This window comes from Leptodactylus fuscus, chromosome 2 (assembly GCF_031893055.1).
Source record: "Leptodactylus fuscus isolate aLepFus1 chromosome 2, aLepFus1.hap2, whole genome shotgun sequence".
Taxonomy (NCBI): Eukaryota; Metazoa; Chordata; class Amphibia; order Anura; family Leptodactylidae; genus Leptodactylus; species Leptodactylus fuscus.
The window spans coordinates 138,095,549-138,119,357 of record NC_134266.1 but is presented as its reverse complement, the minus strand read 5'-3'; the positions used below and the strand labels follow the sequence as shown (position 1 = coordinate 138,119,357).

At 39.6% G+C, this 23,809-nt stretch overlaps 1 protein-coding gene across 1 annotated transcript; it reads right to left on the bottom strand.

The window, feature by feature from the left end:
* Window positions 1–6,956: 6,956 nt before the first annotated feature.
* On the bottom strand, window positions 6,957–20,176 carry GALE (UDP-galactose-4-epimerase). Its single transcript, XM_075262758.1, has 11 exons — window positions 20,066–20,176; window positions 18,349–18,481; window positions 16,276–16,391; window positions 14,253–14,366; window positions 13,256–13,432; window positions 10,318–10,431; window positions 9,053–9,119; window positions 8,281–8,366; window positions 8,111–8,188; window positions 7,911–8,025; window positions 6,957–7,366 (listed from the first exon to the last, which is right to left on the bottom strand). The coding sequence occupies exons 2-11, from the start codon at window positions 18,467–18,469 to the stop codon at window positions 7,308–7,310; spliced, it is 1,047 nt and encodes a 348-aa protein (XP_075118859.1). The 5' UTR covers window positions 18,470–18,481; window positions 20,066–20,176; the 3' UTR covers window positions 6,957–7,307.
* Window positions 20,177–23,809: the final 3,633 nt, after the last annotated feature.

Sequence of the window (23,809 nt, the reverse complement as noted above, 5' to 3'; positions counted from 1 at the left end):
ATTTGAGTCATTGTCTAAAAAATGTAACGTTGAGTTTAAAATTGTGTCTAGTGACAATTTAGCGAGTATATGGCAAGATTTGTATACACAATGTGAGCAGGCAAATTCTAAGATTGAAAATAGAATTTGTTCTACAAAAGAGAAGCAGGTATTTAGGAATATAGCTTCTTTGGTAAAGATTTTTAATGACATGGTAACAGAAAAGAAATTAAGTAATAGTATGCATAAATCTGTTCAGACAGATGAGAAATCTCAATATGTTGATAAAGAGCACCATGTGGCAGTAATGGCCATAGATGGTGAGGAACAAATGATACAAGAAACTAAATTGAAATTAAAATCTCAGGAATATTTGATCAATCTGAGTAAAGCCATTCCCACATATGATGTAAAGATCCATGTGTGTAGAAACTCAGAAATTTTTGAAAGCCATGCAGAGAAATTTGATCTAAATATTGAACAGAGAAATAAACTGTTTAAATTATGGCTTCCTATTGATTTTACAGAACGTTTGTCTGCAAAAATGTCTTATGATAATGAGTCAAATGAATGGTTAAAAGACAGTGATGTGGAGAGATTAAAGAAACTAATCTGGTGCACTAGAGGTGACAGCATGCCAACACCTGATATACTGAATGAGATAAAGATTGGCAGAAAAGAATGTACATATGCATTCATGTCTAAATTTGAGAGAACATACAAAACTGTCATTCAAAAGGTGAACTCTTCATCTATGGTGAAAAGTTTTGTTAAAAAGTTCAAATTCTTGGATGCAGTCACCCTTGCCAGTGCGTCAGATAAGAAGACTTTATTTGAAGCTGCTAGTTTATTGGACATGGCCAGAAGACATCAGAAACATATGTCAAATGTAAATCGAGTATGTCCAAAGCAAAAAGCAAAGCCTATTAAGAGACATCTGTCAAATCATGTTAAAGTGTCCCCTATTTATAGGAGGGAAAGTGACAAAATCTATGAGAAACGTAGGAAATTACATGTTGCATATAAACCATATGCCATGCAAGAAAATCCACAAATTGAAATTCCATTATTAACTGAAATTAAAGAATTGCAGCCAGCCAAATCTATTGAGTATCTGCAAAAGAATGTATCTGGGAATGTACCAGTTGTCTCCAAAATGTCAGATCTTCCCAGTAACCAAGAGGAATTTGAGCTACCTAATATTTTTAGGAAAAGGGCAAGCTTGGCATTCTCTAATGACCTGGTGGAGTTATTGTGGGATGTGATTGACAGGAAGGTCAGGGGTCGAGTTTAAAAGTATCTCTGAAGGAATGACTGTCTATTGAGTATTTACTTATGTACTATCTGGCTATGTAAAGAGAAATCCCTTTTACATGAGGAGAAGTCCAATGATCAGGTATAACCCACATGATTATGTGATAATGTTTGTAAAATAATCCTAATTATGCTATTGTGAATAATACTATGGATCATATTATTATATATATACACACACATATAGGAGGAGAGCCTGATGTGTGGTGACAGATTTTTGTCATAGTCCACTCTCTGGATGCAGAGAGAGGAGGAACATGTTATGTACATTATATGAATATGATCAAATAGTACTAGGGATCCATAAAGTTATTAAATTTTCCATTGGTTAAAATCATTATTGTATTAATTTGGTTTTTGCTAAAGTTTATCTATTTTTTCTCATCAGATATAGATATATGGAAAAATGGATCAGTTCAATCAGTGATGTCCATTCATTCATCATTCTTTCCTTATAGCCAAAAGAATACATGGAGTGTCTAACTATTAATGAGTAAACTAATTTCACATGGTGTGACTAATAACAATGCATGATAAAGTGATAGAAGTTCTAACTTACCTCAAGCATGTTTTTCAATAGTTTCATGTAAAGTCCATGTTTTTAGGATTTTCAAGTTATAATCCATTATGTATGAAGGCATGCAACTAGGCATGGAGCTCTTACTTACTGTGAGAATAAGTGTTCGTTCATGTGGTCAGTTGATTGACAGCAACACATTGTGACCTGTGACCCTGATGGGCTGGTCAGTATAAGTGTTATGTGTGTTATGTGTCCACTGGTGTATACAACAGATCTGTGACATCACAAATAGGCCTAAGAAAATCAGGATGCATCCAACAAGGAAAAAAGGAAAATATATCCAACAAAGAGACGTCTATTTTCTTTCTATTTTCTATTTCTTTCTATTTTCTATTTCTATTTTCTTTTTCTATTTCTTTCTATTTTTTATCTTATATGATCCTCTATATTAAATTGGGAAATTAGCAAATATATGTGAAATCCATTGAAAGGAACCTCATATGTTTATACCTACAGGAAAACCAAGTGTTTAAGTCACATGAGCTGAGAGAAAAGGTGACAGCTGCACTACAAAGCAAGGTTATTTTAGGTGAACATTCTGTAGGAAAAAGTAGCTTTTGAGAAGATACAGATAATCTTCAATATATTTGTTCAAACCTGACAAATAATAAAGGTTTATTGTGGTAATTGGATCATGGGATAATAAATATATTAGTTATGGTGGGAAAATCTAGTTAGCTATAGCCAGTATTGCAGTATTGATTTATTGTATTATTATTCATTATGTATTCTTACATGTACACACACACTTGCATACACTTACACACATCAACATCTACAAACATTGGGAAAACAAACATTGGGAAAACAAACATTGGGAAAAATATGTCTTATATGCAAATGAGATAAGCTAATCATCTTCATGAAAGGAGAAGCATAATATCATCAAAGGATATGGGATATCAAGAGAGATAGTCTCTGGTTTATTCTTCAAACTTCTGATTATAGGATGTGACATATTTTGAAAAGTTTATGTTTATATACTTATTTCATATATATGGTATTCATATACAGCCAGTACACAAGAATATATACAGTTAAGTTTAAGACAGAGACAAGAGTGTGTTGGCACAAGTGTTGTCTCTATTCTTGGTATTGGAGGTATCTGAAAGGTTAAGAAGGTCACAGGAATCTGTGAAGAGACGAGGTGTTAAGAGGAAACTTTAGGCACATACGTTTTTATGAATAAAGGTTAATATTGTGTCTCAGATAAAGAACACAATGATATTTAATAAATGAATGTTTAAAATAAAATAATATCTTATTAAAAAGGAAATAAAGTGATTAAACTTTAGAAAATGTATGATTAAGTATAATATAACACATTCATATAGGAACATATGTTTAGTATAATTGGTGAAAAGTTCTAACTAAAGAATAAATATTGTGATTGTCTATAGAATGGTAATTAATAATCACATTATATTTCAGAGTTATGTTGCAATTTGTCATCACAAGTAAATTACACATATATATTCATACATATAGATATAAAGATATATATGTTGATATATGATGTTTATATAGATTATTGTATCCAAAGTACTATTATCTGATAGTTTGATAAATGTATTGAATATCAATATTTTAATAAGTCAAATATAAATATTGATACAATGTAAAGAGAAGTATGATATATAAATGAGTGGTATGGTACACTGTGATATTATAGTTTAGTTAATTGCCTAGTTTGGCTTAGCTATTAGGGAAAGAAAACTTATCTTCAATCAAGTCCAAGATTATGATAAAGTTTGATATCAAATGTTAATAAAAAGACTTTAACAGTTACAAGAAGAAGATGTGCGGGAAAAGACAAAATCTGAAGGTATGATGCTATATGCTTAAGCTTATGCCAAGGACTGTGTTTAAAAACTATTACTGGAGTTTGGAACCTTTGATCAGCGGATGATTGGACAGATATAAAGACGTCCTCATCAATGTTTGGTGGAATCCTCTCTATTTCAAGACTTCAAGTTGTTTGGTGAGCAAAAGGGTTGTGAATGATAAAACCCGAATACAGATATTGTGTATCCAAGAGACTGAGATTCCAGGACTGAACCTTACTGACAAGCAGCAGGGATGATGTCAGAATTCACACTTGCCTTGCTTTTGCAGTATTGCTCCAGAAGTGTCACATGATTCTACAGTGACAGGTGGTCAAGGTGATTAGCAAAGGAAACTCCTCTACAGTCTATGTCTTGGTAAAGTGAAACATAACATATGGACTTTGCTGTTATATCAATATCTTCACAATATGAACTTTAATGGACAATGTTATAATATCTGCACAACACGGAGGAAATCTAAAGGACTTTAAGTCAAGAACTACATTTGTGGTAATAAGCCTTCTATTATGACGGAAGAAGAGATGACCAGAAGACCAGACGATGAAAGAAGAGCCTTCATCAGGTGTAGGTTAGATAGTGGATCAAATTGTTTCCATCTTTGATCACAGTTTACCATAACATACCATAACGTTTACTAATGTCAAAATGTATCGCAAATTGATGAAATTATTATATGGACAATTAATGAAAATTAAGTTCCAGTATTCAGCAAAGAAGAAAGAAGATATAATCTAATTGAATGAATATTGTTGTATGGTATATCTTGAGAGTTCAAACAGATATTTCACTCTCAAAAGGGGGAAATGTTAAATATTATATATTTACAATATTCTCTAGCAGACATGGGGTTAACACTCTACTGACATCATAGTCTTATATTTTGGGTGCATGGGTGCGGTTAGAGTAGACCATTTTAGAAATCTCCTTACATAGCTACAAGATGGAAGGTAACACCCACTCATGAATATAAATGAGTAAGAAATACACATGTCTGGGTCTGTCTTTGGGAAGACCAGGGGAAGACCAGGAGGTCTGTCTTTGGGAACACCAGGGTGGGTGGTCCAGGCAGATGGACATCCATGGACGTCGTAACCAGCCCAAGTCCACCAACCAGATGACAAGCATGAACCAAGCTGTAACTACAAGATATCCAGATGATTTAACTTCTCTGAAGATGTAAGCTATTGACAATTGACTGATATTTGTGTTATTTGGACATTTTCCCTGTTCCTGTGTTTTCCTTCAAGATATTAATAAACCTCTACACTGATTTATAACAAGCTGACTTCTTCCTATCGTGGACAAGGCCAGGTCCGGATATTTAACAGTGGACACAAGTCTCACCGGCAAATACAAGATATTTAACACACACACAAAGGGTGTGCAGCCAAATTGTTAAGACTTGGTCTTTAAAGTCTGAGCATGTTATGCCCCGTTCACAAATACAGAATACAAAAGCAGATGTGAATAAACCCTTAGCGCCACGCACAGAGTGTCTGGATGACATTCTGTTTGTGTATTGTAGCCGGAGAGTGTTCATACTGGCGTGTGGTAGCACTCATTAATTGCACAATGAGTTGTGTCACTGGCCAGTGCTCTAGTGCGTCTGCTTTCTCTCTGAGGGGTTAAGTCTTTCTGCAGTGCTGATGACACCTTACAGGCTGTGAGCAGTTCAGAGGGCAGCTATCCAATTACCTTTCTGATTTCTCCTGCTCCTGGCTATATAACTCCGTTTTGCACGTTGTTAGTTCCCAATCTTAAATTTCAGTTACTTGTGCTGTCCAGAATTGATTTGTCTGCCTGAAAATGCTGCTATAATCAGAGTTTGAATTCCATTGCAATTCAGTACATCCTTGCTGCCTAGTACTTGCTCTCCACCATAACATACCTCAGTATCTGAGCAATTTTGTTCCCAAGTATAGCCTGTCCCAGGTGTAGTGAGCCCTAGTTTTTTACTGCTTCAGAGTTTGGATTTGAGGTAGGGTTTTTTGTGTAACAAAGCTGAGTTCACACAGTTTTTTGTAGCAGATTTGATGCGGGAACCCACCTCAGAATCTGCTCCAACAAACACCTCCCACGGCTTGCCACGACTGGATGTCAGTGCAGTGCACTGGCATCTACTTGTAGCATTCTGCTCTGGATTAGGCCCAAATGAATGGGCCTAGTTGAGAGGGAGTGTCACACCACCAGTAAGTATGTGGCCTGTGGGCATGCACAGTCGGCTCTGCCCGAGGCCTACAAGTTTGACCGCCTGTGCTGGAAGAAGATGCGTGAAGAGGATGTTCCTGAAGAAGATTGAGGAGTTCTGGAGAACTGGAGAGTTCTCTTGCAGCATTGGCAACTCCCCCAGTGCTGTTTGAGTGCTGGGGCCTGCCCACAGTGCTGCGAGAAAACTCATTTGCATACCGAAGGAAACTGGGATTTCTACGGAACAGTGGCATGGAGAAGACATCTAAAGGTAGGAGAAGAATAGCCTTTAAGGCTATTCCCACGTGGGAGGGGAAAAAAAAAAAAAAAAAAAAAAAAAGTGTTTTAATGATAGGATCCCTTTATTCTATCCTTTGCAAAGTGTCAGTTTGCCATGTTTCAAATTTATTCTTAACTCTATACTTTGTGTATTCTCATATTTGCAGTTAGTTCAGTTGGACTCCTGAAGGCCTTTTTCCTGTATCTGTAGTCTGTTACTTTTTTGTTTAGCTCAGTGTTTTGTGATTTTTCTCTATACTTCACGGACAACTTGCCAGGTGCAGTTTTCTGGCAAGTGATCTTCAGATCATAAAACAATTAAGTTGAGTGCCAAAAATGAGTTGAGGTTAGTTTTTGGAGTTTTGCATGAAATTATCATTGTCTTTTTTAAAAAAGACCCCTCATTTTTGTATTGTTCCAATACACACAAAACAAAATAAACTTTTATAACAAAGTGTATAATTGTAATAATTATCTCAAGTGAATGAGAGCTGATCTCCAGTAACCTGATCTGAGTCTTGAACTGTTCTGATAACTCATCACATCTCCTAAGTATAAGTCATCCAACATTTTTTTGGTTGGAAAAACTCTTTAAATCCATATGAAAGTTTTCCTTTTGGTGTCTGGGACATAAAGCACTGAACTTTTCTTTGGTAAACTGCTATCAAAGTGTGTGACCACATGCATTTTTTGGGATTCCCATTTACCCAATGCCAGTCTATAGTGTACAACAAAATGCAGAACTCACATAAAAGGTATAGTTGCAAATCAAAATTTAATATGTTAAACATAAAAAAGTATAAATTAAGGAATGTGACTCCTTCCTCTGCATTAGGCAGATATTAGGATACATGCAGATTCTTCATGTTTTTTGTAAACAACATTGGCAATTTGGCTTTAGGAGTACAAAAGGCAGAGTGCTTTCCAGTTTCTTTAAACACACTTTCAGATGTGAGGTAGGGGTGACTTTTTTTTACTAGGTGTTGCACCATTATACTGGAAGACTTCCTGAGGTTCAGATTAGAGCATGACAGTCTAGTATTTTCTACAGTATAAGTATTTGCCAGAAAGAAAGTTAGAATAGATCTTTCAAAGAATTTATGAAATTGTCGTCTAGCGCATCAAGAGAGGTTACCAAATCCTGCTGGATTTAAAGATTGCCACCGCCACAAATCTTCACCTGTTAAGAGAAATTTAGATATATTTAGAGCAAAAATAAATAAAATGAAAATTCTCCCTTACTCAAGACTCTGGTAGTATAGACCCAAACTACATGTTCATAACTAGCAACTTTATAATTTAAACATAATCCACATATCTCTAGTAAATAGCTAGATGTTTGTACAGTTAAATTGTCTGAAGATTTGAAAAGAGAATTTTTTGAATGCCAGCAGTTTAAGGGTATGCTCACACATCAGAAAATGGATTCCACGTGTGAACATACCGTGCTACTAGCCGTGATGGGATGCCGGTGCACTGCATCGACATTCCGCTCCAAATTAGGCCCGAATGAATGGGCCTAATCGGGAGGAAGTCTCTCACTGCGGACGCCATGGCTGAGTCAGCTGCGGCAAGATAGGGCATCCCGCTTCCTTTTTCTGCTACTAGCTAGCAGAAAATTATAATAAGCGAGTGGCTCCCATTTAAGCCTCAAAATCCGATGACAAGAAACTGTGTGAACATACCCAAAGTGAGTTTTAAGTGTCCCTTTACTTCCTACTTACACATTCTGTCCAGGTCATATTCTGCCTTCCAGCCCAGTTCTGCTGCAGCCACAGTAGGATCTGCATAACAGGTTGCAATGTCTCCTTCTCTTCTTGGTGCAATTTTATAAGGAACCTTATAATTGAAAAAAATAAATAAAATAAATAAGATTGTAAATAGAAGCCAAATAATGTTCCCTCTTAAAGTTTATTAAACCAACCTTTTTGCCTGAAGCTTTTTCCATTGCAGCTACCATCTGAAGCACAGAATATCCTACGCCAGTTCCCAGGTTATATACCTATATTTTAGGACAGTAAGAGACCAGACATAAGTAAATAGTTTATAAGACCATGTATCACATGTATATACCTTGTGACAACATGTAATCACCTTGCATCCACTGCTGGCCTGAAGCTTCTTGAGAGCAGCAATGTGACCTCTGGCCAGATCCACAATGTGAATATAATCTCTAACACCTGTAATGCAAATATACAAGACTAAGATATCAGTACAACTGCGTTTTTCGCATAGCTAGAGCCGCTATGTAGGCAGCTTGTAAAAGCGGAGAATCTCAGCTTTCATGTGATACCAGGAAGATTAGTCTTAGAGATACAACCATTTGAAGCGACAGTCTCCCTTTCGTAAATTCAACATACTGCATTCGGTACAAATGTACAGGATGGACTCTCACTGGAAATGCTAAGGGCATTGCTAGCGGAAATTTTACAACCTGTTTTCTATTGCAAGCAGAATATCTAGAGTTGGCCATACACATTACATTTTAAACTGTGGTGTGAATTGAATGATGGTTGATTGGGACATACAACGTTGGGTCGAACAAACAAACACATCAGCAACCAAGAACCTTCCAACAAGAGTTCAAACTACCCCAGAAAGAAAATTAACAGATAAAAGTTGTTTAATGCTAATGAAGTGCTGAAAACAGGAAGTTACATACAGTTTTTCAGTGTGCGTTACTACAAACATGTCCACAGAAAAATCACCCACAGGTCTTTCATTCTAGTCCAACACAACAGATTTTGGTTGTGACCATCTTTAGTTGATGGTTGGCGGTAGGGAACAAACTGCTCACATGCACCCGTTGTCTCTCCCAGGACCATAATGGTGTCACAGTTAAGCCATGCACCTTGTATAGACTTACCTGTTCCATCAGATGTGCTATAGTCATCCCCAAATACATTCAGATGTTCCCGTCTTCCAACAGCAACCTGAAAATTACAATATCAATATATTATAATAATTAAATTGCTTATAGCAAAACAAATTTGGTGGATTAACTGCATTGGCTGACTTGCCCCTGCATGTAAGAAATAAACTGTAATTGTGGCTATAGCAAGTGGAAATAACACTTGCAACTTAGATCATTGCCCACTTTCACTTAGTTCACTCTTCTTTCCAGCAAAGCCATGCTAGTTTCACAAAAGTTGTAGAAGTAGCAAAAAAAAAAAAAAAAAAAAAAAAAAAAAAAAAAAAAAAAGATAACAGTGGTGCAAGGCATATATTACAGGTTTTTTTTTTTTTTTTGTTTAGCACAAATTATAACAGAATTCTGGTGCATTTTGCTTAGTGAATTCGTCAAATCTCAACCACATGCTGAGACTAAAACCCACAGTGCAAAGTAATGTGCACAGTAGGTTTTCAACACAGCATGCCAATTTACCCCGTGGCTTTCAATCTTTGCAACGCAATGGTAGAAATCTACTAAGACACAGTATAATATTCCCTTTAGAGACCCCATACACAGTAGAATGCCCCTTTTTGTTGCTCCCACACAGTATAATGGACCCAGGGAGTGAGAAGCGAGTATGCTTTTCAATACTCTCACTATGCCAGAGAAACTCCAACTTCAAAAGCACAGAGTTGGAGCAGGGAGCATTGAGACCTATACTCACCACTCACTCTTCAGGCCGTACTGGTAGCCAATAAGTATTTAAGTCAGTAATGATGAAAGCGCTCATTAGTTACTGACAGGGCACAATAACTATTTTCTGATAATTTTCAAGAATGGAAACATGAAACTGCTCCTTGAGTAATTTTTATATGCTCATGCATGTCCACCACATAACCACCCTGGCGCTCTCTCCCCCCCAAAAAAAATAAAAAAAAAATAAATTTACAATCATAAAATGGAGAACATTGTAGTGCACTTCCTGCACCCTTCCCCTTTTCCCCTCCTCATTACCACAGAAGCAAGCAACAAATACACAATGAAGTTACTGCCACCTATGCAATTCAGTCTCATCATAGGAGCAGACTTAAATTCTCTAGCATTGGTACACAAAAAATAAAAAAATATAAAAAAATCATTTGGCACATAACGATGTACAATGGTGATAGAAAAGAAAAAGCTGCAGCATAATATTAATTGGATAGATAACTAGACGAAAAGAATGAGCACCAACAAACCTGAGAAACATATGGCATCAAGTTGTTTGGAATTCCTTGGGGATCTTCTCCAATGCGACCAGACACATGGGCTCCAATGGGGTTAAAATATCTTAATAATACAGCACACCATTCCTAGAAAGGACAGCACATATAAAAACATTTTTTTTTTCATAACTATAAACAAAATGCACTACCAAGTACCAAGACTTGTTCAATCTAACCAAGCTTTGTCAACAAAACATGTCTCTATTATCCCTATTGGCTCATACGTATGGCAAAGCTATGTCATAAAAAAAAACAAAACAAACAAAAAAAAAAAACAACAAAAACAAAAAACAAACAAACCACAACACAATGTTTAGTGCACATTTATTATGAGGGTTAGCTCCTTCACCCAGGTTACTTTCCTGGAGGGGGGGGGGGAATGGAGTGTGAACTCGGCGTTAGGGAGCTCAACACCCAAATGTAATCTGCCAGCCTTGATAAATCTTTCCCACCAAGTCTGTATGGTTGTTTCATAAAGAACTATGGGAAATCCAAGTACACCATATGGCTGGGGACACGCTAAATGAAATGCTGAATTTTCATCAGGGAAATTCAGCAGTACATTCTCCTGCAAGCCACCATTACAAAGATCACCTAAAAATCAGGCATGTTTGCTGAGGCACGCCTGCAGAAATTGCTGCATGTTATATCGTCAAAAGACTGAAAATTGCCAAAATGTCATACATTGTTTGCCCCTGTGCCCTCATTCAAATTGGTTGTTTTGTTTGGGTTTTTTTTAAGATTTAATATCTTAGTCACCAAGTGAGTGGGAATTTGTTTTTCTCAAAAAAAAAAAATAAAAAAAAATTATATACAGTCCTATGAAAAAGTTTGGGCACCCCTATTAATCTTAATCATTTTTAGTTCTAAATATTTTGGTGTTTGCAGCAGCCATTTCAGTTTGATATATCTAATAACTGATGGACACAGTAATATTTCAGGATTGAAATGAGGTTTATTGTACTAACAGAAAATGTGCAATATGCATTAAACCAAAATTTGACCAGTGCAAAAGTATGGGCACCTCAACAGAAAAGTGACATTAATATTTAGTAGATCCTCCTTTTGCACAGATAACAGCCTCTAGTCGCTTCCTGTAGCTTTTAATCAGTTCCTGGATGAAGGTATTTTAGACCATTCCTCTTTACAAAACAATTCAAGTTCAGTTAAGTTTGAAGGTCGCCGAACATGGACAGCCCGCTCTCAAATGATCTGAAAACAAAGATTGTTCAACATAGTTGTTCAGGGGAAGGATACAAAAAGTTGTCTCAGAGATTTAACCTGTCAGTTTCCACTGTGAGGAACATAGTAAGGAAATGGAAGACCACAGGGACAGTTCTTGTTAAGCCCAGAAGTGGCAGGCCAAGAAAAATATCAGAAAGGCAGAGAAGAAGAATGGTGAGAACAGTCAAGGACAGACCACCTCCAAAGAGCTGCAGCATCATCTTGCTGCAGATGGTGTCACTGTGCATCGGTCAACAATACAGCGCACTTTGCACAAGGAGAAGCTGTATGGGAGAGTGATGAGAAAGAAGCCGTTTCTGCAAGCACGCCACAAACGGAGTCGCCTGAGGTATGCAAAAGCACATTTGGACAATCCAGCTTCATTTTGGAAGAAGGTCCTGTGGACTGATGAAACAAAGATTGAGTTGTTTGGTCATACAAAAAGGCGTTATGCATGGCGTCCAAAAAAACAGCATTCCAAGAAAAACACTTGCTACCCACTGTAAAATTTGGTGGGGGTTCCATCATGCTTTGGGGCTGTGTGGCCAATGCCGGCACCGGGAATCTTGTTAAAGTTGAGGATCGCATGGATTCCACTCAGTATCAGCAGATTCTTGAGAATAATGTTCAAGAATCAGTGACGAAGTTGAAGTTACGCCGGGGATGGATATTTCAGCAAGACAATCCAAAACACTGCTCCAAATCGACTCAGGTATTCATGCAGAGGAACAATTACAATGTTCTGGAATGGCCATCCCAGTCCCCAGACCTGAATATCATTGAACATCTGTGGGATGATTGGAAGCGGGCTGTCCATGCTCGGCGACCATCAAACTTAACTGAACTTGAATTGTTTTGTAAAGAGGAATGGTCCAAAATACCTTCATCCAGGATCCAGGAACTGATTAGAAGCTACAGGAAGCAACTAGAGGCTGTTATCTTTGCAAAAGGAGGGTCTACTAAATATTAATGTCACTTTTGTGTTGAGTTGCCCATACTTTTGCACCGGTCAAATTTTGGTTTAATGCATATTGCACATTTTCTGTTAGTACAATAAACCTCATTTCAATCCTGAAATATTACTGTGTCCATCAGTTATTAGATATATCAAACTGAAATGGCTGCTGCAAACACCAAAATATTTAGACCTAAAAATGATTAAGATTAATAGGGGTGCCCAAACTTTTTCATAGGACTGTGTGTGTGTGTGTATATATATATATATATATATATATATATATATATATATATATATATATATATATATTTAAAAGGGGCACCAGCTACTTGGTTAATAACAGTTAATTTACATATAACCTTACATATTTTGATGAATGTTAAAAGTAAAAATAAAAAATTGATCAGGGGCACAGCCAGAATCAAATTATGTATGGCATTTAGTATTTTGTACTTGACAACAGATCCTCTAAGACCTGAAAGTACAGGTCACATTGCTCCGCAGGTTTTAGTTGTAGCATGTGGATATGATTTATTAAGAACTCATCTACTGGGTTGCTACTGTAGGCTGTAGTATGTCAAATGCCATGGAAACTATTAGAACTTTTTTCCTGTCAGAGTCCATAAAAATCCACTTTACATATCATACAAGTTGTTTTTTTGTTTGTTTTTTTAAAGGAATGTGGTTCTGTATTACAGTTCCATACAACTGTATACTATTAATACTCACCCCCTCAGCTTTGCACTGATCCTGAATCATCTCTTCAATAAAATATTTTGTTTTTCCATAAGGGTTTGTGCATCCCCCAACTGGGTGCTTCTCATCTATTGGAAGATATTTGGGGTCACCATACACTGTGGCAGAGCTGCTAAATACGATTTTCTTTACACCATGAGAGTTCATGACCTGGAGCAAGAATATCAAATATTTTACCGAAGTCTCTACAAAATGATCAAATGAGCAGCAGAAAAAAAACAAAAGAAAAAAAACCAAAAAAACAACGCATCAAAAATCAAATTACATAAGAGACCGTGCAAATTATTTCTGCATAGCTATTCCTCCAATATACATAATTCAGCTAGTATTCATGTGTTTAGTTTGTGCTTGCTATTTAAAAATTCAAGCAATCTTTCTCCTCCACTGGGTCATGTGATCTTATTCTGCCCTGATAAAAGAACTTGTATCCTTATGTAATTGAAATGTTACACCAGATGAGAGTTTACTCCTATCATAGTTACTACTGATAATAGATAGGCTTACAGTATGGGGGAGAGGACAGAGGAGTCCACAAACCAAGATGGTATCTGATCAGGAGCCTAAGAAACACTGTACTTCACATATATGAATACAATAGAGCTTTGTTTTTGTGGGATAAGTTGTACTTTGTCAAAACTGAATTAAAAAAATAAAAATTCATTCACCTGGATGTGAATTTATGATTTGCAGCACCAGTTTTATTTTTTGTTGGTACAGAATTTAGGGGTTAAGTAATATATTCTTTTTTTGTACAAGGGAGTCAAGAGAAGGGGTTGAGAGAGGGGAGCCATCATCTGGTTGAAGTGGGTAGAAACATTATTTTGGAAACTAGCAAGTTTCATTTAGGATGCAAAAAGGTCTGACACAAAGCTGCTAAGAGGCCAGAGCTGTATTCACAATTCTGTAGAATGATAATAAAAACCAGTCAAAACGCTTGTGAAATAGAATTGAATTGAGCTTTATTCCTTACCTCCAAAAGCTGGATGGTGCCAGTAAGATTCACTTTATAATACAACAGGGGTTTCTGCACAGATTCTCCAACAGCCTTCAAGCCGGCAAAGTGCATAACAGCAGAGAATTTGTGCTGTTTGAATTAAAAAAATAAATAATCAGATCAAAGAAAGTGAGCGATTCATTTATTTGTCAGTCTTAAAATTATTCAAATTCTCCTGTATTTGTTTTATACCTAGAGTATTTGCCTAAAGAGAGATAAAGATAGTCTAAACTCTAGGATCATATTCAAAGTGTATCTTAGGCTGGGTTTATACGGGAGTTTTTGGTCCGGATTTTGACGCGGAATCCGCGTAAAAAAACCCAAAACGCCTCCTTTGAATTCAATGGGTTCCTTTCTTGCGGAAAAAAATAAGTGACATGCCCTTTCTTTACGCAGATTCTGCCATGGTAAGACACTCCTTTCCGACTAGGCCCATTCATTCTGGTCTAATCCGGAGCGGAACGCTGCAACTGGATGCTGGTGGACTGTATGCACTGCACTGGCATCCAGTCACAGGTAGCCATTTTTTGGACCAGATTCTGAGGCGGCCTCCGCGTCAAAATCCACCTGCAATAAAACTCCATGTGAACACACCCTTATGAAAGATCAACATGCTCTGGAGACCAAGTAAAGGATGTAGCCCTTATCCCATGGGGATTCTCCCAGATCATGGGGGAAACAAGGACTTCTGTAGCCTGTTTGAATTTTTTAACAAGGATAACTCTGGACACAATTCTGCCACCTCTGGGAAGGTGCTGACCTTTCCACTATTGTCTGCAAACTGTAAAAAGGATTACGTGGATTGGCTAAAACAGCATTCTGAAGGTGTTCCAGTGAAGTGTAATGTATGGGCTGTGAGTGTTTGTGCAGATACACAAGACTGCACACAATGAATTAGACACTTCCCCACCCTAGACCTATGTATTTGCCTAGGTTTCTATCCCTTAGTTAGGATCCCTTTAAATAAAGGATTACCTATCACTCAGACATGATTTTTTTTGTAAGTACCACGTTGGAATAGCCTTAAGAAAGGCTATTCATCTCCTACCTTTTGTCGTCCACTCCGCACCACCGTCAATCCCGGTTCTTGTCGGTATGCTAATGAGCTCTCTCACAGCACTGGGGGCATCCCCAGTGCTGGGAGAGAACTCTATCCAGCACAGCCTCCTCTTCAGCAGCGTCATCATTAGCCTCTTCTTCCGGCGGTGGCTTGTAACTTCTAAGGCCTTGGGCAGAGCAGACTGCGCATGCCCACAGGCCACGAGAAAATGGCCGCTTGCACAGTATTGGAAGTATTGCGCAGTCTGCTCTGCCCAAGGCCTTAGAAGTTACAAGCCACCACCAGAAGAAGAGGCTGAAGATGACGCTGCTGAAGAAGAGGAGGTGGCGCTGGAGAGAGTTCTCTCGCAGCATTGGAGATGCCCCCAGTGCTGCGAGAGAGCACATTAGCATACCGACAAGAACCGGGATTGTAGGTGAACGGCGGCGCGGAGAAGACAATGAAAGGTAGGAGACGAATAGCCTTTCTTAAGGCTATTCCGACGTGGTACTTGGAGGGAAAAACAAAACAAACAAAAAAACGGAAAAAAAAACAAAAAACAAAACCATGTCTGAGTGATAGGATCCCTTTAAACTTCCCTGTACTATTAATAAATCCCCTTTTAAAATATTCTGTAATTATAAAGATTCAGTAAGTTTTGTTATTAATGTATTGGCACCCCAAAACTTGGCATATACTACATATGGCAACCCAGATGGACTGTGGGATTCTATAGCGACCACTTGGAAAATAAGAGCTGTTTACATACAACCTTCCAAGGACCATATTTTTTAATGGGTGGAAACAAAACCACTCCAAATTATTGAGAAGCATAGCAGAAATAAAATGAGGTTTGGAATTTAGCATTTTGTTCTTGGTGGCAGATACAGAAGCATAACTGGAACATATGCTCAAGTACAGACAGTAGCTCTATAAATTACATGGTTCAGTTATTTATACCTTACTAAACAGATTGTTTAGTGCAGTCTGGTCCAAGAGATCCACTTCTTCAAATTCAATCTTTTTGCCAACAATCTCTTGCACCCTTAGCAGACTTTCTGGTAGACCGTTTGCACCTTAAGACAAAGCAGGTGTTTTTAACAAAAAAAAAAAAAAAAAAACGGCATTACATGTTATGGTGCAAGCACTACTCTTTCACAGTCAATAAATATAACTTTGACAAGACACCCAAGAAAAATCCACTCACAGTATACCAATTATGTGGTTAGCCGTACTCCTCTCCCACACACAAACCTTTGACTCTAGATGCAATCATAGAGGGAACTCCGCTTCCACACTTTTCCCACTCATCCGATACACAGGGGTGAAGTACTCTTTCACATGCATGCATCCACAACTGCCACCACTCAACACTTTACAGTAAGACAAGATGCCAGTATACTCACAGATCACACAAAATAGGGGTAACACGGCTAACGATATTTACTTTTTGGAAACGTGGGGATATTAGAGCCAAACGACAGACTTATTAAATTATATATTTAATATGCAATAAAGGGATTCTATCATTAGAAACCCTTTTTAAACTAAAAAAAAACAAAAAAAAAAAAAAAAACACGTAGGAATAGTCTTAAAGGCTATTATTCTTCTCTTATCTTTATTATACTGATCTGCGCCGCCGTTCCTGAGAAATATCTTGTTTCTTCCTTATGTAAAGGAGTGTTCTCGCAGCACTGGGGGCGTTACCCTGCACTCAAACAGCATTGGGTGCTGCTTGAAAACTCTCCAAAGACGGCCTCTGTCTTCTTCTCCGCCTCGTTCACTTCATCCAAAGGCACTCACGCACATTGGGCCACGTTGGCCATTTTCCTGTGGGCATTTCCCTTTAGGTCATAGATTTTGCTGAGTATTTTTTTAGCCAAAGCCAGGAATGGCTACAAAAGGAATGGTAAATATAAAGGAAATTTTTACACTTTTGCCTCTGCTTAATCCACTCCTGGCTTTGGCTAAAAAAAAAAAAAAAAAAAAAAAAAAAAAAGCTGCATTTCCGTGGGAAGAATCGCAGCGTGAACGCATTATGGTTCTTCCCACAGCGCTTTTGACAGAAAGTTTACGGAATTTTCCTCCGTGGACTGTTACAATTATATCTGTAGTAAAGTCGCCGGCGTTTCCGTAGCTATAATTGACACGCTGCGATTTTCAAAACCGCAAAGGTTTTGGAAGTCGCAGCATGTCCGCGGTGCGATTTTTTTTCCCTGCAAAGTGGGCATGGGATTCCCAAGTACTGTAAAACACTGCGATTTTTACCACGGCGTTTCCGTCGCAGCCAAATCGTGACATTTCCGGGCAGTTGGACCCCAGCCTTAAACCGTTATTACTACACATTTACCTATGAAGTGCTTTCCTGACCATACTTATTCTAGGGAAAGGATTTTCACGGCCCTATAGTCAAACAGAGGAGTGCCATTACAGAACACACCTGATGACAAAGACAAACATTTGTAACACACTTTTTATCATTCAAGAGACTCAAAGCGCAGGAAGCATTGTGGAGTTAGCGGCTGCCATACAGGTGCTCAGCCCCAGTACCCACAAGGGTCAGTTTTAACAGAAGCCAGTTTGCCTCTGTGGAAGGAAACTAAAGTACCTGGAGAAAACCCACACAAGCACAGGGAGATCATAAAAACCACCATGCAGATGTTGTCCTTGGTCAAATTTGAACCCAAGACCCCATTGCTGCAAAGCAACAGTGTAACCACATGAAACTACCTTTAAAAAGGTTTCTACCAATGGAAACGCCAAACTTAACGCTTCCAAAGAAAAGATATAAACTGTCTAAGGTAAGAAGTGTTATAAATCCTACATAGGAGCCTGGTTATATGACAGCTAATGCTTGTCTGTATGTAGCTGAAATAGCACAACGTGTTACTTACATACTGTATACTTCTAGTCACATACATGATCAGTTATCAATGAAAACAACACATACGCAAACTCTAAACAGATGCAGCACAGCTGTAAAGATTGGATATATTATGTATTATTATACATGTTATGTATTATCCAGCTTACCTCGAATAGCATTGTGAAAGTTGTCTATGACTATGGGTTCATACCCAGCCTCGATCAGCTCTAGGACACAGTGGCTACCTATATAGCCAGCACCTCCTGTTACTAAAACCTTTTCAGCCATGGTTATTCAAATCTGGGGAAAAAAAGAAAAAATAGAAAATATTTTTTCCTGGTTTTAGTAAGTGAGGAAGCAGAAGTTTGCAGTTAACATCTTAAGAATCTTACCTACAATGTTAATTAGAAACATGAATCTACTCCCTTAGCTTCAGGATAGAGTAATAAAGCGCACAAAGGAGGTAGTGTTCCTGGAAATGGTAATAAGGAACACTGCCACACGAGAAGTAGTTCAGGAAGGAAAAAAAAAAAAAAAAAAAAAGTTTCTGGGTATGAATATGGCACGTACACACTTACACCTCACTGTCACACAGCGTCTGCCTAAATGTAATGATTCAATTGAAAATAAATAAAAAACACACACACACACACACACACACACACACACACACACACACACACACACACACACACACAACCACACGGATTGGCTGCTGTCCATCTGAAATCCTTATTTTTCGAACAGAGAAAAAAAGTCATGCAAGTCCAACTTTTCTCTCTGTGCCAAAGAGGATACCAGACAAATGTTCCAAACACACCTGTGGATGGTTTCTACAACTCATTGAAATCAAAGGGTTTTAAAACAAAGTTTGAAGTCAGCTTTTGAGACGGTTTCTAAAACTGATTTTGCATGGAGAGCCAAATGAAAGTGGCTGTGTGTGTTCGGAAAACAAGATTTTTTTACTAAAACAATTGACTGACAGTCTCCAGGTCCATCTCCACAATGAATATATCAACTAAACCTAAGAGAAAAAAAAAAAAAAAAAAAAAAAAAAAATTATATATATATATATATATATATATATATATATATATATATATATATATATATCATGCATCGGTTGCAGATAAATAAGGCCTATGAATATTTGGCTATACATGTAATACTAGAGAGTACATTACTAGATTCTTCCTCAGACGCCATTATTGGCAGTGTATTAGTAGTTTAGTCACGTACATTAATACACCTTTTGGGTGGGGACATACAGGTGAAAGAGATGACGTCACTATATTCAGGTCCGCCCTGCCTTTTCTTTTTGTCTATCTGGAACAACTGGTATTTCTTTTCCTGACCGTGTCCATATTCATAAAGCATCAGCCACATGAAACCCCACCACTCCAGCATACAAGATACATGGGGCTGTAAATGGCTAGTGTTGTACTGGCAGCTCCAGTGTAGCCATGTCACCCTCTATGGAAGCTGGAGCCAGAAGTGTTAGAAGTCTATGTATGCAGCACAGTAGTGCCGTCTCCTTCCCTTGTACCCCAGCACAGCTAAGGAGATGTAATGGGAGACAATAGTGTTTTGGGGACAATAATTCTTTCAGACCAGACTAAACGTTAAGATTTTTTAGGAACATATTCACAACTTGCTGCAGTAAAATTTAACACTACTGTGTTTCTATAAGGATGTGTCGGCCATGAGATAGATATGGATGATGGAGACAACATAGATCATTCCTGTACACGACCCACAGCATCTTCATGTCACACCTGGACATACCCTTTAAGTAAGACAGGCTACCAGAAGAGCACTGACCACTAGGGGTCCACTACACGAAAGCATCACTGCCCGGGAATAAATACACTGCACCACACTTACCTACGCGCTGTGACTCCGGACCTGAGTGCCAGCTGACTAACTCACCTCCGCTACTCTCCTCACTCTACTTCCCGAACCTGTGACAGATAGCAGGAATGGAGCAAGGGCATTGGCGGGTTATATCGGCTGGGCGGAGCTACACATGAATATTGAAGCAGAACAGCAGGCTAGTTCCGGGCGTACACAGCTCCGCCCACGAACCGACAGCCCCGCCTCCCATTCATACATCCTGACGACGTGGAGCTTACACGTAGTAATGGAGCGTCATCTGCCTGCGTCCACGTCTGAGCTGTGGAAAGATTGAGTAGCGTTCTTGTTGAGGCCAGCCATAAGTCCTTCTGTAGTCTTCCATCTTCCTCACTTGTTTAAGTCATATTTTATGGATGATTTCACGTACTGTTATAAAAGCAAATAAGGAAAATTTCAGCTGATGGTGGTGGCTCAGAGTGGGTTAAAAAAATTAGGGTATGTTCACACGACGGAATTTACATGCTGTGTGTGAACAATTCCGCGCGGCTAGCAGTGCATCAGCATCCGGTTGTGGCATTCTGCTCAGGATTACGCCCGAAGAAGTGGTCTAATCGGGAGGGAGCCTCGCGCCGCGGAAGCCGCAACTGAGTCAGCCACGGAATTCTCAGCAAAATAGGGCAGCTTGCTTCTTTTTTCCGCTACTAACAGAAAAAAGAAGTGAGCTGCTCCCATTGAAGTCAATGGGATACGTTTTTTTGAGGCGGATTCCGCATCCAGATCCACTCCAAAAAACTCAGTTTGAACATACTCTTAGGGCTAGTTCACACGGGGATTCCGCATGTGCACATTCCATTGCGACTGCCACGATGGTATGCTGGTGCAGTGCACGGCATCCCGTTGCGGCTTTCCACTCCGGATTAGGCCCAAATGAATGGGCCTGTGTCCCATGTGAACTAGCCCTTAAAAAACTGATCCTCTCCTTCATTGACCACAATAATGATACTTTTTTTGCTTTTGTCCAGTCCCCAGTGGCCCCCTAGTTCTTGGACCACATGCACTTGTTACAGCCAAGGCATAATGATTGGATTATGAAGTATAGCAGGGACCATTGGGGGTTTGTTGAAATGGGGTTCATTCAGGGCCATTAGGGATATCAGGCGCTAGCTCAGGTTGTAAGGCTTTGTAAAAATGGGCCGTGAAACCATCCGGGCTGGGACTCTTACCACTCGGCAAGGGTGAAATACTCACATCCAACTCCTGAGCTGAGAACGGCATCTCAAGCAGAGCAACATCCTCGGGCCTTAGGAAGGGGAGGGCAGTATTGGCTATATACTAGGGGAGAGTGAGTGTTGGGTCAGGTGCCAGACAGAGCTTAGAGGAGGTAAATTGTCGGGAGAATCATAATACTCTCGAGAGGCTGCAGCAATGTCACCAATTGGTGAGAAGCGATGCCCAAAGGACCCTTAATCGCCATAACATGAGAAGCCGCTTGTCGTTCCCTAACCGCGCGGGCCAAGAGACGACCTACCTTATTACCCCATTTGTAGAATGAGCGCTTTCCCGGTTGGCGGAGTCGCTGTTGCTTGTGCTTCAGCAAGGAATTAATCTCTTGGCATGTTGCCGTCAGAGAGGCCATAGTAGACTGCTGGAGAGTCTACTTATGCTGAGCTTCCAGAGTAGCGAGGTCTCGAAGGAGCGAATGGAACTTCAAACCAGCTTCCTTCTTAAGATGCGCTCCATGCTTCATCACTACCCCATTTCAGCATGCATTTCAAGACTTCCCACTGCATTGGCAGGGTAGTAATGTCACAGGAGTGGTCCTGAGCAAAATTGGAGATAGAGAGCTTGAGATCTGCAAAGCACTGAGCATCCAGCAAGAGCAGCTCGTTTAGCCTCCAGGTGGTGGAGTGTGAGCCAGAGGGAAAAGGTAGGAGGGAACAAGAGACAGGAGAATGATCAGAGAGAAAGGCCGAGTCTATTCTAGCCGCAGTCACGTAAGAAAGGAGTGTGTGAGAGAGGAATATATACTACTACCGTTGTGCCACAGGGGGAAGTAGCGATTCTTGATCAAAAGTACACAGTCAGCTAAAAAAAGCATCTCTTGCAGGCAAAGAGTCTGAACTTTATGCTTATGGGCATCATACAGAACCTGGGAGCGCTTCTCAGGAACGTTTAACCCCTTAACATTACAGGATGAAATAGATATGTCTGCCATGCGGAGGAGAGGGAGATGGCGATTCCGAGAGGGGAACCACAGGAGTGAGTGAAGAGAAGAGGAGACACGAAGAGAAGAATGGCCTAGGGAAGGGGGCGTGGGGACAAAAGAGTACAAAGGGAACGGAAGAACCAGACAGGTGGGAGCCGATGAAAAGAACACCCTCAAGAGAGCTACAGGAAGGAAGCACAAGTATCCAAGTGGTTCCACACCGCAGAACCCTATATGTGGGAACAAAGAAGGCAAAGCACGGGGCCGAAAAGAAAAAACAGAGAAGAGGAGATAAAGATATTACAGAGCTGTTCCGGCTCCAGTTAGAAAATGATATATCAGGGTGTGTAACAACGGATATAAACAAATGATAATGGGCATATATAATTGCATCAGACAGAATAAAAGTAAGGCAAAGTTAAAGAGTCCATCAGAAGCAAGTCACCTGCTAGGAGGAAAGTCTCGATCTGACGTCACTCTTCGTCTGCAAGATGGCCTTTGGGAGCGTGGGGGACTCACATCATGAATCTCCGCGGCTTCCAGTGGTGGGTAATTGGGTTTGAGATGGTTAGGATAGGTGAGGAGGAGGTTCCAATCAGGTAGTTGAATCAGTGGGAGGTCCAGGTACTGAAGAAAGTCCGGTAATTCCTCTGGGAGAGCAGGCGATCTCTCATGCAAACTTGAAGCGAGAATGGGAAACCCCAGCGGTATGGAATCCCATGCTCCTGGAGAAGAGCAAGTAAGGGATTTAGGGCTGCTCTCTGGCGAAGAGTATGCCTGGAGAAGTCTGGAAAAATGGAGAGCGATGCAACATGAAAGTCTATTGTTTTGCGGTCCCTGATCTTAAGCATGATTTCTTCTTTAACAGCATAAAAGTGTATCCTGCAGATAACATCATGGGGCTTAGCGGGATCAGAACTGCGAGGTCTGAGAATGCGATGTGTGCGGTCCATTTCAATGCGTGTTTCAGGAGGGCGCCCTACGAGAGAGTTGAAAATGACAGTAAGGGTAGGGACGAGATCAGCCCTCTGGGTAGTCTGCGGGAGCCCGCGGTTCCATATATTATTGCGGCGGTTGCAGTTTTCTATATTGTCCATATGTGAAATGAGTTTGCGGTATTGAGAAGTATCTTCTGTGGACGTCTGATCAAGGGCGTTGAGTGAGGTAGTCACCGAGGACTGGAATCTCTCCAAATTAGCTACTCTTTGCGGCAGATCAGAGATATCAGATTTTACCACCTGTAAATCGTGGCGACATGCACGCTTCAGATCAATAGCCAAACTGTCCATGTCCCTTCTGCTCAGGGCAATCAGAATTTGTAGTTCTGGATGTTTCTGCAAAGTAAGCTCTGCTTCCTCTGGCGGTGGAAGGTGAGATACAAAAGAAGGGTGCTCCAACCCAATGACGTTTTTGAAGGGGGCGGGGCTGGAACTACATGAATTCCATCGTTCTGCAGCTCCACTCGCGGCTTTACATTACAGCCGACCAAGCTGCAGAGCACGTTACGCTTGTATTACTACTAGATGGAGTATATACCATCAATATACCCTGCGTTAGGCCTTACTTAA